This window comes from Strix uralensis, chromosome 1, assembly GCF_047716275.1.
Source record: "Strix uralensis isolate ZFMK-TIS-50842 chromosome 1, bStrUra1, whole genome shotgun sequence".
In the NCBI taxonomy this organism is placed as follows: Eukaryota; Metazoa; Chordata; class Aves; order Strigiformes; family Strigidae; genus Strix; species Strix uralensis.
In genome coordinates this window covers 162,537,972-162,555,502 of record NC_133972.1, presented here as the reverse complement: position 1 = coordinate 162,555,502, position 17,531 = coordinate 162,537,972, and the positions used below count along the sequence as shown (strand labels likewise).

The 17,531-nt window shown below is 40.5% G+C and overlaps 1 protein-coding gene across 16 annotated transcripts in view; it reads left to right on the top strand.

Moving 5' to 3' along the window:
• MTSS1 (MTSS I-BAR domain containing 1) overlaps positions 1-17,531 on the top strand; it is a 126,814-nt gene that overhangs the window by 96,963 nt on the left and 12,320 nt on the right. For 5 of the 16 annotated variants that reach the window (XM_074887742.1, XM_074887663.1, XM_074887702.1 and 2 more), the window contains exons 7-11: positions 3,669-3,680; positions 8,923-9,080; positions 10,330-10,437; positions 11,371-11,468; positions 13,480-13,690. In XM_074887742.1, coding sequence (XP_074743843.1) covers positions 3,669-3,680; positions 8,923-9,080; positions 10,330-10,437; positions 11,371-11,468; positions 13,480-13,690 — 587 coding nt within the window. The remainder of the gene's footprint in view (positions 1-3,668; positions 3,681-8,922; positions 9,081-10,329; positions 10,438-11,370; positions 11,469-13,479; positions 13,691-17,531) is intronic. The other 11 variants (XM_074887752.1, XM_074887683.1, XM_074887673.1 and 8 more) reach the window with 4 other exon arrangements.

Below are 17,531 nucleotides of genomic sequence, written 5' to 3'. Positions count from 1 at the left end.
GCTGGCAGGTAGCCAGTACAGGGGAAAGGAGGAGCTGCAGTATTTTTGAGGAGCTGAGAGTTGTTCTCACGGCTCCTGGGGAGGAGAGGTGTAGTGAGGTGCTGAGGCTCTCATGGATGTGAGAACGAATGCCCAGAGCTGCTGGCCCTGTGGGTTCCCAGCACGAGTGGGTGGGAGGTGGGAGGGAATTCACCCTGTCTTCTTGCAAGTTATCTACAGCATTTAAATATAGAAAACGTAGCAGATGCTTCTTCCCCTCTTTGCCTTTTTGATCCCTACCTTGAAGGAATAAAGCATTGGTCTGTTGTTATGAAAACTCTTTTGTATGTGCCCACCTTGACAGATCTGTTTAATGTGCTACGTGGTGAAGTATGTTGCTCTTGCTGTCACTGAGAGATGAAAAAAAAATCAAGAAGGGGTTTATTTGTAAATTGAAAAAGCTGCAGAAGTGATTCTGCTTTAGGTCACAAATGAGGTTTAAACTATGGGAGGGCAACTCTTGGATGAAACTGTCCTGGCAGGCATGTGGCTGAGTGCATGAATGTCTTACTGTGTCTTCAACTCTCCTGTTTCCCTGTTGCTCAGACTTACTTTTTTTGTTCTGTTCTTCCTCAAGCAGGACCTGTCCTTTTGATTTTTTTGTAAAGTTACTGACTCACCTATGGGAACTCTAAAACAACCAATTCATTCCCTTCCTAGCGCTTGTAAGAATATTTTTGAATTAACCTTATGATGATCTGTGGGCAAGTGAGATGTTTGCTGAATTCTGGATTTGCTTAAATACTGTGCATGCTACTAAAAATGTCCTTCAAGCTTTCTCTGCTGTGACTGGATGGGAAAGTGGTTTTCTTCTGCTTTGGGCAGCTTCAGATCTAGGAACTCAAATATAACCCTCTACTTTTCTCATTTGTGTCATGGCAGTGGTGTCCTCTCTCCCTGCCGCAGCAGGCTGCAGAGGCTCCCTCTCGTAGCCGATGGCTGCAGCATGCATAGCAGCTCCTTGCTCCTTGCCTGCATCCCAAGGACGTTTGGGAGAGAGGGCCATGGGCTGCGTGGCTTCTCCTGGCAGCAGTGCTACAGGTTGGGCACCCCACCTTAGTGCTAAGGGGCTGATACACTGGGGTTTGCCTGTTCTCTGGCTTGTGCATGGTCTGTTTGTTCTGGTTCCATGCGGCCAAGATGAAAGTTCAGGCCGGGCACTTAAGATCATTTATTAGAAATTATGTTTGTAGAGTAGGTGTGTTAATTGCAATAAAGGTGTTACCAGAGCTTGAAGTGATGGGGAAAACACCAACAAAACAAAAACGTGTTAGGGGTCCTTTTTGGATGTTTGCTAGAGTGTATCTGGTAAAATGACAAGTGTCTGTGTAAATGAAGGTCTTGCATTTCAAAAGACCTTATGGGGATAATTTTCATTCTTTTTGTTGTCTGTGACTATTAAAAAAATCCATATGAAGTCTAACTATATGTACTCTAAATATGATCTTGGTGCACCTCCCAGATCCATGCAGTCCCTGGGGGTGTCATGGTGATCTTCAAGGTGCATCCTTTTCCTTACGCCCTAGTTCCCAAGGGGAACAGGCCTGTAGGGCATGTTGCCCATCCCAGCATTGAAACTTAGCTCTTGTCTGAACAGATGAAGCTACATAGTGCATGGAACTGCATATATCTTCTAAATTGCTCTTTGTTTTCAGACAAACATTGGACATCAGAAGTCAGCCCAGCTAACCTGAATCAGCAGAATAATTATGCATATATTTAAAATAAATTCCATGTTTAGGTTTCTGCTGAGTCAAGGCCTCGTAAGTGGATCCATAGCTGCTAGAAGCTGTTGATGCTATATTGAATTCAGAGGAGAGACAGCAGCTGTGGCTCTGCATGTAACCAATTTGGAAGGTTAACAAAATGCATGATTCTTAGTTTTTAAAAAAAAGCATCAAGTGACTCACTTAAAATATAGCTGAATGTACATGTAAAATCTGGAGTGCATGTTGGCTTTATTTTCTGTATTTCAGCTTGGCTATTAATGATAAACTAGACAGGTTTCCCTTCTGCCTGTAACCTGACTGGTAGGTTTCATTTTCAGGTTCTTCATGTGACACTGTGTGTGAGCTTTGAGGAAAATGTTTAAATCCAAGTGGATTTGTGAAAAGGAGTTATATGTAATGCTCCCAATAATATAACATGTGTTAATGTGAAAACTGAGTTTTATCTCTAAGCCGTTTGTAGAAGTTTCTGCAGAGCGCCCTTAACATTTAGTACAACATTTCATCTTGTGTCCCATCAACATTGAGTTGAGTATCCAAACTCACAACCTCTACTTTTGAGTATGCAGCAGTTTTGTAAAGTATTCTTACTTTTAATGAAGTTGAGAGAGTAGAACATGATTATTAATTTACTGTAATACTGCCAAAAGTGCTTTTTCTTCTCCTCCTCCCAGTTAACAAAGATGACATGTTTATGTTTTAGAAAATTGTAATATTGTTATACTCCTCTGAAGGATGAGTGTGCAAACACTGTGACTCTTAACTGAAAAACATAAAGCTCTTCAATGTAGTTATCACTGAAGAACATCTCAGTTCTTAAAGCAAATGCAGACCTTCTCATTCAAGTACTTTTCACTCTTTCTATACTTGGCACTTGCCCTGTCTGGAGTGGCAGGCTGGGGAGGGAGGACCCCCGGCCAGAGCCTTTCCCTGCCAGGAGATAGCCTTATTCCTCTGAATTGATCAGCTGTGGCATGATGACTGAAGTGAGGGCCAGGACTCGCTGTGGAGTCAGCATGGTACAGCTCAGAAGGAGGGAAGCTAATGAGCAAATTATCCTTGTCAGTTGCAGGGAGAAAATCCTGTGTGGATGAGGCCAAGGTGCCTGCAGGTTTTTATTTGCGTTTTTTTCTCCCCCCCGCAAGCTTATAATGTAAGCTCCACTTCATAAAAATTCAGTGAAGGCGTTGCAAAATCAGTGGCCAGAGATATTTCTTTGATTTATTTTCATTCCTTGAGTTTTGAATGCCTCTTGATAGTTCCCCTCTTTTTGACAGTGAGCCAAGTTTATTGCAAAACTTTATATATAAAGTTTTTAAATTAAAATACACATATCATGGTTAATCTTTTTGATGTTCTTCCACATTGCATCAGCAATTAGTTTTTCGTTTAATTAACAATCTATTAATGTAATTGCAGTAGAGAACATCAAAAAGCCCTGTGGTTACTAATGCAGCACCCGCCTGGAGTTTTGCAAGTTTGAGTTCCCTCTTCCCCATGAGGGGATGAGCTTTGTGCCACTTCATCAGTTTGACCAGAGTTTGACAGTTGTCTGTGTTGTGCACTTTCTCTGAAGCACAGGTTAACATGTTCTCACCTACGAATCTGCAAGCTAAACAAAGTTCCTAAACTGGATTAAGTCTCTTAAAATAAAACTGTATGGTAAATAACCGGGAGTTTAATTTGAAACAGCTCATCAGGAAGCAAAACTAATGCATTTGTCTTTATCATCAACGGAAGAAGTCAAAATAGTCTAGTCCAAACTGCTCGCTCTCTTGTCTTGGCACTGATGATAATGTCTAAACTCTAGGAATGCTGGAATACCAGTTTGACTTTTTTTATTTTCCTTTCTGTGTCAATTTTGTGTCCTGCAATTTCTCACCATGCGCACCTGCCTGACAGCTGAGGCTCTGGGTAAGTCTGTGCCATGCTGTAACCCTGGTGGCTGGTTTATTGTAGCCCTTGCTGTGGCCTCTTTATGGTGTCTGGTCTCCACTAACTGCCTAGACTTTAATTTCTAATGAAACTAAAATATTGCCTAATCTTAACGAACAAACCATCTTTTGATTTATTTTCTTTTGGCATCTAATTGGAACACTGTAAAAGAAGAAAATCAGTATTGTAGATAAACCTCTGGTTTATTTTAGAAAGGGATTAACATGGACTGATATGTCACAGTTGGGAGAGAAGTTAAATGGAATAGACACGTCATCAAGGTGATGTTCAAATAATTGAATATCTTATTGTTAATATGACTTTTAAAGTCTAGAGCTTAAAGTCCTTAGTGTTGTTCTTTGTAAACCTGTGATCCAAGTCCCCCTTTTTTCTGAAAAATCGCATGCACCTTTTTTAACTGATAGATAAGAAATCACAGTATTTAACTTCATGATGGGGAAGGGGTGGAAATCAGCATCACAATTGTCTCTTCTTCAGCTGCCTGATCACATCACAAATCTGCTTAAATTGGGAGTGTTGTTTCAGTTGTATTGCAAATTTAAAGTAGCTGCCTTGAGATCTTCTTGTGAATGAAACGTGGTGTTTCTGAATTTGAGAGAAATAATCATACCTCCACTTGTAGGTGTAATGATGTAGGTGTTGCCCTTTGGAGAAGCCTGGACTGATTAGATCGGGACCTCAGCTGGGCTCCTGAAGCTGGGCACTGATGCATGCTGCTTGTCTGCTTTTTTGAAACCACACTTTGTGTTTTTCCTGGTTTGTAATTCAATCTGGAAGTTTCCTTTGGTAACCTGAAACTTTTCTTTTAAGGGACAAGGTAGCACTTTTGAACGTTAGCAGCTGATTCAGATCTGGTAGCCACCAGAAAGACTCAGATTTGATTGCTGAAGGGGTCTGAAGTTAACCCCAGCAATGTGATTTTCCACCTTTCCGTAAACAGTGACAGAATTCTTCTGTTTTCAGCCTAGATCCATATGAGTTTATTTGTTGGCTTTACTGTGCAGGACTTAGAGGGGTTATTCATCCTGGCAGCTGAAGCAGGCCTGCTCTTGTAAAGAAGGTGATTTGGGAATGAATGACTTAGAGCCTGCTTTGGTTTGAATGAGTAGAGGTGTACTCAGCATTGTCTCATACAGTGTAAATTCTGCCACTCTGTAAAATGTCCAATATTGGATATTCAAGTTCTGTGCAGACACCTAAAAAAGTGCAAGGGAGTACTCTTTAAGTGAGAATGTGGAAAATAATAATTTTGCCAATATTTGCTATATTACTTTGTCAGGAACAGCATTAACTTTAGCAGTCAGACTTGCACTGAGAGCATTTAAAAATCATTGTTCTCCTTTGCTGTTGCTGACAGCTTTGCTAGTTTAAGTTGTCTTATAAAGTAGAGGCATGAAATTGGGTTGAAAATTAGATTTACCTTTTTCCTTCTCCCTAAGACATTTCCTTCACTAAAGTTCTTTTCAAACGATCATTATTTAAGATGCTGCATGAGGCTTTCAGGCAGGATTCACACAAAACACTGTAAAACTGAGGTTTTAATGCATGTTGGTCCTTTAAAGCTCTTGCATGTCATGGTAATGATGTGAAGCACCTGCTCTGAAGGTAACGTGAAGGTAGCAGTGGATTCATGTTAATATTGATGAGAAGCAGTTCAGCTCTCTGCAGTTCATTAGCTGCCACTTGCCTGTGTCAAGCCGCAAGTCCCCGGGCTGTCGGACCATGGTGCTGTTGGAGCAGTCAGCCCACAACTTCTGGTCTTGCATTTCTGCTCCTCCCTGCAACACCAAAGTTCCACTTTGAGAAAGGCTGGATTTTAATTTCTCCTCAGTTTAAAGATTGTTGACTTGTTCTTCGGAGTGCAACCGGACACGCTCTGCAGAACCATCCCTACATCATGTTCATGTGGTTCTGGCTGGTTGCAGACCAGAGACCTGTGACTACATTTGATGCTAATTGCTAATGCTGATTGCTTTGGTGGGTCAGTCAAACCTGTCTGCAGCTGGGGTAGGAGTGTCCTTCCAGGTGCACTTTTACAGCTCCTCCATGATGAGACTGTTCTGGAACTATTTTCTGTCATTACCATAGTTGTGTTGGTTTGAAAGTGTTTCCAAATGGGTAACCTGAAGGCCAGAGAATGTGGGCTGGAGAGAATAATCAGTTGCTGATGTTCCTTATGAAAGCATGCCTCATGTCCACAGGAAAAATAGTGCAATCAGTTGTCGGGGATGCCATAGACAAGTGACCTTCCCCTTGTGATTCAAAGGGGAAAAGCCCTGCGTTGCTCTCCAGTGGTCATTGTTCCCTTCTGAGATAAGTAGTGGATTCAAACTAGCAGAGACCCAAGATGGGTGGGAGCAGAAGTGATCGGCACCTGGCCCTCACATCCTCAGTGTTTTCTAGGTGTAGGAGTGCTGTCGAGGGGCTATGCTCTGCTCTGCTTAGCAAAGGAAACTGGTTAAATTGGGCAAAGATCTTGTCCCTCAAATTCCCGAGCTGTCTGAGTGCCATGGGAGGCAGCTGGTGATTCAGGGCGTGGGAAGAATTATGCCTGATTTCAGAAGACTTGTTAGATTGATGTCTGCATTATGGAGCTTTCAAAGGATGTTAATAAAGCTTTCCTGCTCCTAAAAGATGAGTTGCAAGGAGACATCAGGAGAGAGCTGTATTCATGCCATGTAAACATCTGCCTTCAGAGCCTCATCTAAATGATTCACCTAAGCTTGTTTCCTGCTCTGAATTATACCCCGGACAGCTTGTGTGTTTTCACTGACTGTGGAGGTGCCCAAAAGCCGTAGCATAAAAAAGGGTCCATGAAAGTAGCAGTGAGGGGATGGTAGGTCTGTTAATGTCCCAACTCACTTAATGGAATAAAATGGATACTTTGTAGAGGTACAGAGGATGTTGGAGAGTGATTTGGTTTTACATGTGCTTTTGCCAAAGGGTTAAAATACACAGCTTGAACATTGTGCTGATAACTTTGTTGAATTGAGTGGGTTACACAGGTGTAAATGAGGTTTATTTTTGCCCCATGTTTTGGGTGCTCTTCTTGCTCTGGTCCAAGACGTGGTGCTCTGTGAGGTCCACATAAATCACCAAAATTCACTGTAAGTGAACCCACTTTGTCAGTGGAGTCCAATTGCTTTCTAAGTGTGTATCTTCTCACTGCATAGACAGATGCATTTAACAAGAATTTACTGTGTTAAGGGCATTATCATATGGTGGAGCAGCTGAACGTTTACAGCAGTTCTCCAGAGCTAAACTAATGAGTGTGTGATTTAGTTTGCAACTAAAGTATTTGACATTTGGTACATCCACAGTAGTGAGCCAGTATCTAGGTTTGAACAACAGGAGAATATTTCACCTGTTGTAATTTCCAGGCAGCTCTCAAAATAAGGGGTCTGAGCGATAATGCAAGTCGCAGTGTCATAAGGAGTTTGAAAGAACAACTCCAGAGAAGTATAATGCTTAATCGCTGCATCTAATAGCAAAGAAGAATATGGGGAAGGACCTGAAATGTACAGAACTGTCTTCAAGCAGAATGGCCCAGTTTGTCTCCTAAGGATGACAGACAAGAAGGCACAGGACCTTCAGGGAGTTATCCAAAACTCCTCTATAACTTGTTTCTGGCAGCTGCTAATTTTGAGAGAGAAAGCAGGTGACTGCAACTTTCAGAGTCTGTTGTTGTTAAAGTTATTTACTTCCAAAACAGTTTTATGACCACATTACACCAGTCAGCCTGATCTACAGGATCAGACGTGGGGTGTTCCTGCTGGCAGCTTGGTACCCAGGTGGCCTTGGCGGTGGCTGTGCCAGTGTTGCACTGTACATGATTCTTCAAGGATCCATTGCAGAGCTCTGCTTGTGGGTATCTGTGCAGTTTTATCTGGACTATGTCTAACTCTTTACAGAGGAGATTTGGATATATCCAGTCTGTAATGCCACTAAGCCAGTGTGATTCTTTTTGCTTCCATCACTACTCTCTTTCCCGCGGCTCTGGCTGTGTATCGGTGCAGAGGAGCTGATGACTTCACCTCACTCTGGAGTGTTGAAGAAATATATATGATAATAAGGCAAAGGTTTTCCTTTGTAACCTTGACCTTCAGTCATCTGCATTGTGTACTACACACATAAAGAGACTTTTTTTCTTCCTCTTGCTCATAGCTTTAAATCCTCCATGCAGAAAGGTTACTGTCCATAAAAATTGATTTTGGGTAGCAAATTGTAACTCACCCACCATTTTTCAATGTTACCTTCCTGGTATTTAGCAACAGCAGCATGGATATGTACCTGGATACCTAATTTGCACGTGATGGTGTTTCTTGGAGGCTTAAGACAAATCTACATAACTGAGGTTTTTTAAAATATTTAGGGGTATAAGCTGCGTGAAAACATTTGCAATTGGCTCAGTAATACTATGGCTAATGCAGCAGCTCTTCGTTCCTAGAAGAATAAATTTTTGGCATGATGCAGAGTAAGCAGTTGTTGCAGAATAAGGTACTTAACTGTCACAGAAAGTTTTGGTATTATGAGTTTACTATAATTAACACAGTGAAGCTTTTTGATTGCAAAATACTGGATTTTTTTTTTTATTTTCATAGACATATACTGGACATTAGTATGTATTTAGGATGTTGATAGATTGTTTTGGATTGGAAGCAAAGAAAACTGTTTTAGCTGTTGCTTGTGTAGAGTACTTGAATGCAGTGGTCCAATGGTCAGTAACATGTCCTTAATACCATCTCATATAGCAGATTCATTCCCTCATTTAGTGACTCCACAAAGTTGTCATTAGGACCTTGCCAAGCACAAAAGCAGGAAGGAAGAGGAATATACCTGGGGTTAGTGATTAATACTCTCCCAGTTAGTAAGATGTTGATTTTCAGCAGGGATGATGTGAAGGGTTTCTACAGCTAACACTTTGAGAAAGTTCTTATGTGAAATGCTGTCTTTGGCTTGTTGAAACTTTTTGAATGGAGCTGGATTTCTATTCTGTGCAAAAGGGGAGAAAAATAAATGCTACAAAATGCTTGATTTATTTGGGAGAAAAACTCTTACTAATTTGAATTAAGGGAAAATGCTGGTTGAGACTTGATTGCAAAAGCACAATCCGGTAGCAGTGCTGGCTGAAAATAAGGTCTTCCTTTATGGATGTCAACAGTTTTCACAAAATGTACTCTTGATTGTTTCCTGCATACAGGACGGGGTGACATTCAGCCCCAGTTGGATAGTGCTTTACAAGATGTCAATGATAAGTACCTGCTGCTTGAAGAAACCGAGAAGCAAGCTGTCAGAAAAGCTCTGATTGAGGAGCGTGGTCGATTCTGTACTTTCATCTCGATGCTGCGGCCCGTGATAGTAAGAGCTCTCCCTTTTAAGTGGGTAAAATTCACAAATTACATAAGTGGCCAAAAGCCTTTAAAAAGAGTAGCTCATTATGTCTTAGGAATGAAATTCCAGAGCCAAAATTCAACCTACATCTCTCCCTAGGAAGAGTTGGGACATTTCTTGTAGGCATTTGGAGTAATTCAGGGACTGAAGACACTGAATACTTTCAAGATAACTAATGGGGAAACAATGGGTGCAAAGACTTAAGTGGGCTTGAGTTCCCTATGCCTACCGACCTGAGACATTGCTAATGCAGTTTTTTCCACTGCTTTTTTTCTTAACATCACATTTTAATATAAATCATCCTTACTTCTACTCCAGTGCTAGGTCTGATAAATGTTTCAAGACCTCCCCTGTGTATATAATGACATTATCTGACAGATTGCAGGCTGCTTCCATGCAGTTTTCTGGCAGCTCTTTTCCTCCTACATGACAGCTTTTTCAGTTCATTGAAAAGGTTTGAGTATGTTTTCATCTTCTCGGGTTGTCTGAAGCCCAGCGATGAATCGTTTGTGGCTTTGTGCAAGCATGATGCGTTTCTGAAGGGTCTCCACAATGCTTGTTTACAAAGAGCATCAGTCTCAACAAAAAAACATGGTTAGAGAAGTAGGGAGGTGATGGCTGAGCAGGAGGAGGTGAATTCCAGACTCCGAGGACCTGGATGAAATTACCATGGTAGCTAAGGGATTACTATGGTAACTTACAGTGCGGAAATCATTTTGAGTTAGCTGTTAATCTAACTTGAGCCAGAATTAATCATAGATATATTAATGCTTTGTCCCTGTATAGTGCCTTTATCTCAGAAGTTTCCAAAAACTAGCAAAAACTATGAGTTTAACCCCTGTTTATGTTCAAGATTAAAATCCTTAGGGTACCTTAGTGAGTATACATAGAAGAGTTAAATCTTTTCCAAATGCAACAAAAACTACACTCTTTTTCTGAAGATGTCACAAAAAGAAGGCTGAGACTTACTTATCTCATTGATGAGAGAAAAGATTTCTGGGCCTCAGAACTTAGAGCAATATTAAAGTAGTTATAAAACTCTAAATTAATTTTTCAACCCTCTTTCATAAGACATGACTGCTTAATGGGCAAAGAAAAAGCAGCTCCATTGACCATTCCCACAGTCATCAGCAAAAAGAAAAAGATAATGTGTTGTGTTATGGGTCTGATTTTTAAAACCAAGGCTGTGATTAGCCTTGTTCTTTTGTCTTTTCAGGAAGAAGAAATGTCAATGCTGGGAGAAATAACCCATTTACAAACCATATCAGATGACCTGAAAAGTCTTACCATGGATCCACACAAATTGCCATCTTCAAGTGAACAGGTTAGCTCTTGTTACCTGGAAAACATTTTTATCCGTAGCTTGTACCAGTTTTCCTTTTGTGTCACGAGGAATATTGCCTCCTAGCATTTAGTGGCTTAGTGTTATGCTTTGTGGATGCGTCACTGCAGCAAGGTCATTTTTAACATAAGCATTTTAAAGAAATTGATTTTGAAGTACCAGCTGAGTGCTCCTGAAGTATCTGGTGAGACCAGTGTGAAGTAGCACTCTGAAGTATATGAAGATGCCCAATTTGTGCTGAGAGTACATAAGGAATGAGCATCATCTCCTCACCCTACATTTCAGCACCCCTGGTCTTTATGTGGTCACAAGATTGCTGGGATTAGATAGCTTGACAGAGTCTAACATTTGAGCATTTTTCCATGCTGTCTTTAAAATGCGTAGGAAAATGTGTATCATTAAATCACTCCAAATAGGACCTTTTTTCCCAACCCTGCTGTGTGAACTCAATTTTCTTGTAATACCTTAATTACCTTATCATTGACATAGAAATGTAAAGGAGGGAGGCTTTCCTGCGGTTAAATATTGGATCTTCGATTAAGTTTTTAAAATACAACAGTTTTTAAACTGTAAGGCTGTAATAGTTTTTTAAAGGAAAACAAAACAAAACAGCTTTACAGCATACATAAAATAAATCTCCAGTTTACTTTTTAAAAACTTTTCCATTCAAATCTGAACTTTCCTTCTGTGATAGCAGCCCTAGTGTTGAAGTATGGTAGCTCCTGGAAAGCCAAGGATGAAGCTGACTCTCCTGTGCAATATGCACAGTGTAATTCTGGAAGAGAACTGAAGCTGGGTCAGTTGGCACTGAAAGTTTGTAGTGGTGATGAATGTTGCATGACAGCGGATGCTTTCTGTTAATAGGGGGAAAATTTTTTTTCCACGTCCTTGATGCTATTGATTATCTTTCATCAGGTAATTTTAGATTTGAAAGGTTCTGATTACAGCTGGTCTTATCAGACTCCTCCATCCTCTCCCAGTACTACCATGTCCAGAAAATCTAGTGTTTGCAGGTAAGTAGACTGGTAATATTTAATTTTAACCTGTTCGGGGGCAAAGGGAGGCAAGTTCAGATTGTCTTATGGATTTGTATGCATACTTAAATCTTAAATAACAACTGTTAATGAAATCAATCCCTCATGGTCTTTATCCATTTAAGTGTGTGACTGGGAATATTAAAAAGGATGGGAATGACTGAACAGCTTTGGAACTCAAAACAACTTGAAGGTGCTTTTGATTCAGTTCTCTTGAATCCATTTCAGATCAAAGAGCAGACTGTACTGATCTAAGCTCTGAGATTGTTCATTCATAATTTCCTGTTTTTCATGTGATGACTTTTTAGATTATTCTAAGTAGTCATTACTAATCAGTAAGTTAAACTGTTTGAAAAGGAAAAACATCCTTGGCAATTGCCCTATCAGTCTGGTAGATGGAAATGCTTTTTTGATACAAGATTTTTTGACTGTTTAATGCTGTCTAATGCTGTCCTGAAGTATGTTGAAACACTGGATTCTGTCTATGCTTTCTCCATAAAAACTGTTTTCTCTCATAAAACAGTTTATTAGCATGTTGCCCCCATACCCTGATGTCTACATTTACTCTTTCCTTTTACTGAAAAGGAAAATATCTATTGTGTATTCTGCTCAACACCTTTCTAGCTGCTCTCGAATGATTACCTTTTAGTTTGCTTTATGAATAATGTACTACAGGTTCCCTGTGTATGAGCAAAGTTACCTATAGCATGTCAGAGCAAGTGAACATGACTTCTTCTATGTACCTACTTGTCTCTGCATGCAGATATATATAAAAAAAACTTCAGTACTTTTATATATATATGTGAAAACATGCATAATTAGAGCAATGAGCACAGGCTTAAAGATGCAATATCCTGAAGCTGTAAAAGAAAATGGCAAAAAACCCCCAAAAAATCCATCATGTGTTCCTAATCAGCCTCGTCTTTTTGTGTGGGATACCTGTATGACAACAGACTATTGAGTATGGGTAAAATAAGGCAGAGCTCCTCTTACCCTGCTCCAAGCTGGCTTGTACATCTCATGTGTTACATGGAATCTGTGAGCAGGAGGTGTAGTCCTCATCCATGTATCCTTTAGAGCCATCCCTTCAGCTAGCTAATGGGCTCCTGCCAACGAAGGTAGGAAGCTGCCTTTAGATTGATGCATCCTGCTAGTCCTGCTCAGCCACCCCAGCAGGAAACTTCAAAGGCTCCCACATTGTGGCTGGCATGTCGCTGCTGTCATTCATGGATACTGGAGGTTAAAAATCAATCTCTTTTTTTGAAAAATCAATTTTTTTTTTCATGGATATTAATTAGGAATATTTAATTCTCTGATCGTCTTTCTTAGTAACTGAAGCTGCATACCCAGAGGCTTTACTTCACTCACTATGCCATCACATGCTTTTTTTCTGGTAGAAAGCCTTCATATGTGAGCGAAACTTGTCCCAGGTACTCTGAAGCATGGAGTTTGGTGATGCTTTCAAAAGTGTCACAAGTTGGCCTGCTGACTGACTGCAATGGCATGCCTAGAGACAGACTTTTAGATGAGCTGTGATGCCTTTGAACCCCCTGCTAGAGATCCCACTGAAAATTTGGGCCATGGTGCAAGAACAACAAGGTGTAAGTCAGGAATAGGAGAGAGTTGTCAGCAGGCATTTTCTGTGCAAGTGCTGTGCAAATCCTAGAGAGGGCATGCAGCAATCCCTTCGTCCCTAACCTGACTTTGAACTTTGAGTGGTTACATAATTTGATCGTATGAGTGAAATTCAAGGTAAAACGCCATTTTCTCTCTGGTCGCAAGGGATACTGCAGCTGCTTATGGTTCTTTACTGATATATATGTGCATATATATATATTTAATTTGTCAACATTTTTTCTTTTCCGGTTTATGCTGCCTGTTGCTAGAGACATGTGGAATGTTAATTGTACTGTATATGGGTCTCTCCCCACCCCACCCTTGTGTCTTTTCCTCTCCCCTTTCCTTTCTTTGTTCCTTTTGTCTCTCACAGCAGTCTGAACAGCGTTAACAGTAGTGATTCCCGGTCCAGTGGCTCGCACTCGCACTCACCTAGTTCACACTATCGCTATCGCAGCTCCAATCTGCCTCAGCAGGCACCCATGAGGCTGTCCAGTGTGTCCTCCCATGATTCTGGATTCATGTCCCAGGATGCTTTCCAGTCCAAATCGCCATCCCCCATGCCACCAGAAGCACCTAACCAGGTACGTGGAAGCATGAGAACAAAAACCTGAGCGTGAGCTGGACTCTGTAACTTGGCTCACCTTTCACAAAAAGGATCTGGTGTGGTTTTGGGGTACCTTGGAGTCAGGTTAAACACTGAGGGTAAGGTTTGTCTTACTGCACTTCATCCATCTAAAAGCTGGGCCTCTAGCTGGAGTGATTTATGCTGCTTTTGCAGTTAGCACTGAAGTAAGGGATCAGTCGCTGTCAGGGGATTTGGTTTTCACCCTAGCCCTGGAGGGAACCTAGATGCCAAACTTTCAGATACATACTGACGAGAAAGAGCAAGAAGTCCCACCTTACAGGAGGGAGTAATATTCACTTTACCCACTGAAGTTACCAATTAATATCCTGCACAGATTGCAAGTTGTTAATATCTGGTGGCTGTTTACTGTTTAATGGACAAATATCAGTGCCAGAACAGCTTTCTGACAGCTTTAATATTGATACTGGTGGCTTCAGCATCAGAGAGACTACTTTTATTCCTCCCCTGCAAAGGGCCTGGAATACTCAAAATGCCATTAGCAGTATCACATGAAATTGTTTTGCTGGGTTTTATGACATCTCTTTCTGTGGATAGGCTTGCTCTTTTTGACTATCCACTGAGCACCTTGCAGAAATAAGATTTCTTCATGAAAACGAGAGGTATTTTTAATTCTTTATGGAATTCATAAGAAATGAGCATTTGTGTAGTTATATATGATAATGTCCTGAACCCAGTCAAACTAAGAGAATTTCACTATAAATATAATAAAAACTTTTCCAGAGCATTTTTTGGTCTGCTGAAGAAAGTTGCTGCTGTGTTTGTTCATGGCATCATTCCTATAAAAACTAACTGGCCACCTGCAGGCAGAGCTTTGCGTGCCTCCATGGTATCTTCCAGCACCTGAATTCTTTTTTCTGTTTTTGTTTTTTTTTTATAACAAACCACACAGCAACTGCGGTATTTTTTAAACAAGGCTGAACTGCCATCTCACATTATAAATCCCATTGTAAATCTTAGTTCCAATCAGAAATGGACCTAATATCCTGTTGTTGAGTATCACTCATTTTTAATACACCCTGAGGTCGCTGGAGAAGATTGTCCTTTAGTTTAATAAATGTAGTTGCACTCCTTTTCATGTGTTGGGGAGTAGATGGTTTTGTAGGCATGGCTGGGGAGTAGATGGTTTTAATCCTTACAGTCAGCAAGCAGCCAACAATTTCAGTGTTAGCAGTTACCAAGTGTCACCTGCACACTTAAGCTACTCCTAGACCACCTTTGACAGCACACTGACCCTTACTTTTTGCAGAACATTTAGTAAGTAGTAACCTTAGTGAGATTTTTAGGGTATCATCCAAAACAACACTGGTTCATTTAGGCTTGGAACACGTTCTCAAGGGAAGTTGAACCGTTTTTAAATATATTTACCTCTTTCATTTTAATAGAAATGCTTTCTTTTCAAATGAATACATCTTCTGCACTGTCCCAAGTCTGGACACATCAGCGTATTTTTATAGATGACATCCTAAAGAACTTTGAACTCACTAATAAAATGAATGTTTTGTTTTGATTGGCTATGGCTAATCTAAGTGAAATGCAAAAAGTAAATGAACAGTAACAAAGTAAACTGGAATAGTAACAAGGTAAGGAAGTTGCTTTTAAGATACATGCATCAGTTATACATGCTAGCATCATCTTTGGATTTCATAGTATCCACTGCACTTTCATAAAAGGGCAGTAATCTACATGATGATGCTATGTTTGCAGATGACGATGTAACTTTGCAATTGCCCTTAGCATGGGAAAACCCCAACACCTCTCTTTGCAAGTTCCCCTGTTAAGCAGGGGAGAGAACTTAGGCTGGTATCAGCTGGCAGAGCATCCTGAAAGTTGATGGGAGTCATGCTGATTTACACCAGCTAGGTTCGTATGCTTTCACTTCATTTTAGAAACTGTCCATAAAGTTGCAAACTGATCCAAGCATCCCTTGAGCTATTCATGAGCTGTAGAAGGCTGCAGCAGTGTGGTCTTGACCTGACAAGTGTAGTGTGTTGGTATAACAAATAGGTATGTGCTCTGTATGTCTCTAGTTCTGTATACCTTTACACAGAGGAAAAGGTAACAGATCATTGCCTGGCCGCTTCATCTTTGCTTAAGTGTCTTGCTTTGTATGTTCAGCACTAAGTAAATCGTGTGTGTTGTGCTGACAGATAATTGTGATCGTGAGCTTACCAAGAAGCTGTTCAATTTACAGCGTTATTTTGTGTTGTGTGTCTCTAACCAACTGACAGATCTTCCTTGTGGTATTGTGCTTTTGAGGCTTGGTGGTGGGTGGGGAGGAGCAGCAATATGGGCTGCTGTTTCTAAAACACTGATGTCATTGTTTCTAGTAGTGACACTGAGAAAGCAGAAAAGCAAGCTCTGGAATCAACAAAGGAAATTAAAAGCTGTATATCTTGCGCAGGTGGATATTTAGCTGATGTTTGCTAGCTACATGCTGTGACACCTACTGGGGCAACAAAGCCCATTTTCTTTTAATAATGGATTAAAAAAAATAAATAGAAGGGGGCTACATAAAATCCCCATATTATTGGAATGAGAATATATGAGCTATGTGAAGCTTTTATGCTCTCACAGAGATTTTAGACAAGCGTCACTGAAAATTAAACTGAATTTATTCAAAATCACAGATGGGGAAAAAAATATCTCAAACAAGGAATTAGTAGAGACTTAAACAAGATACAGACTATACCAGAGGAGAGATGACTGGCAAAATGAAGACTGCTTTTCAGCCTATAGTTTGAGGAATAAGTCTTTACAGTTATCACACTCTGCATAGAAAATAGGAAAAGGAGCAATTATAAAACCAGACTCTGCCTTTACACTGGCTTAGTGTGATCTCTTTTCTGCAGCGTTGCTGTTAACATCACTGGGAGTAAAAGCGTTAGTCTGTAACAGATAGCTCTACATGTGGAAAGGTCACTGTAAAATGCTTTAATCTTAATTAAGAAAGTACGTTTGCGTATAGCTGAACATCAGCTGGAAAAGCATCACAGGTCGCTTTCTGGAGCAGAACAGTTCCTTTAAATGCCAGATTTGAGGTGAGCCATGGTCAGCGTTGTCCATGGCATGTACTGACACCATGTAAAGCCCTTCTGACACACCTGGGGAGCACAGAGTAGCTCTTGGATGGACACTGAATGTAGCTGGTGCTGCTAAACCCACATGCTGCCCTATGTAGTAGGCAAACTGAGATCCGGGAGTATCTGTGATGAAGTAATATGGTAGTAGTACAGTTATTTGATTTAGTACAGTTTGATTTAGGAAGATAATAGAAGGAGCCAGTGGACTTGGAGTGAACACGCATGGGGGAAGCAATTATACAGTTGGATTTTAGAGGCTGCTTATGATTTCATGGGGATGAAAGCAGGGGGAGAGAAAGAAGCAGATGAAGAAGAGAAAAAAACTGTTGATGTGCTGTCAAACAGCGGAGGACTAAGTCTTTATTGTTAGAGTATTCTGGAAATCGCTTTCCCTAAACAGTGAAGTAGAGGGAAACTGAATGTGAACTTCCTTCTGCGTGTACGGATTAGCAAGCTGGAAAGATTCTGCTTTTGAGGAGACTCCATTGCTTGACGTAGGTTGAAGTTAATAGGGGAAATACGTTGTTACAACTATTCAGTTTTCCACGTAAATTAAGAAATTATTTCACATGAGACCTTAAAAAAAAACAAAACCAAAAAACCCCAAAATAACTGAAATGCATCTGTAATTTATCAGCAAGTATTTGTTTCTCCTAAACTTCCTTTTTTAAGTTAAGTTTCCCAACAGTTTGTCCC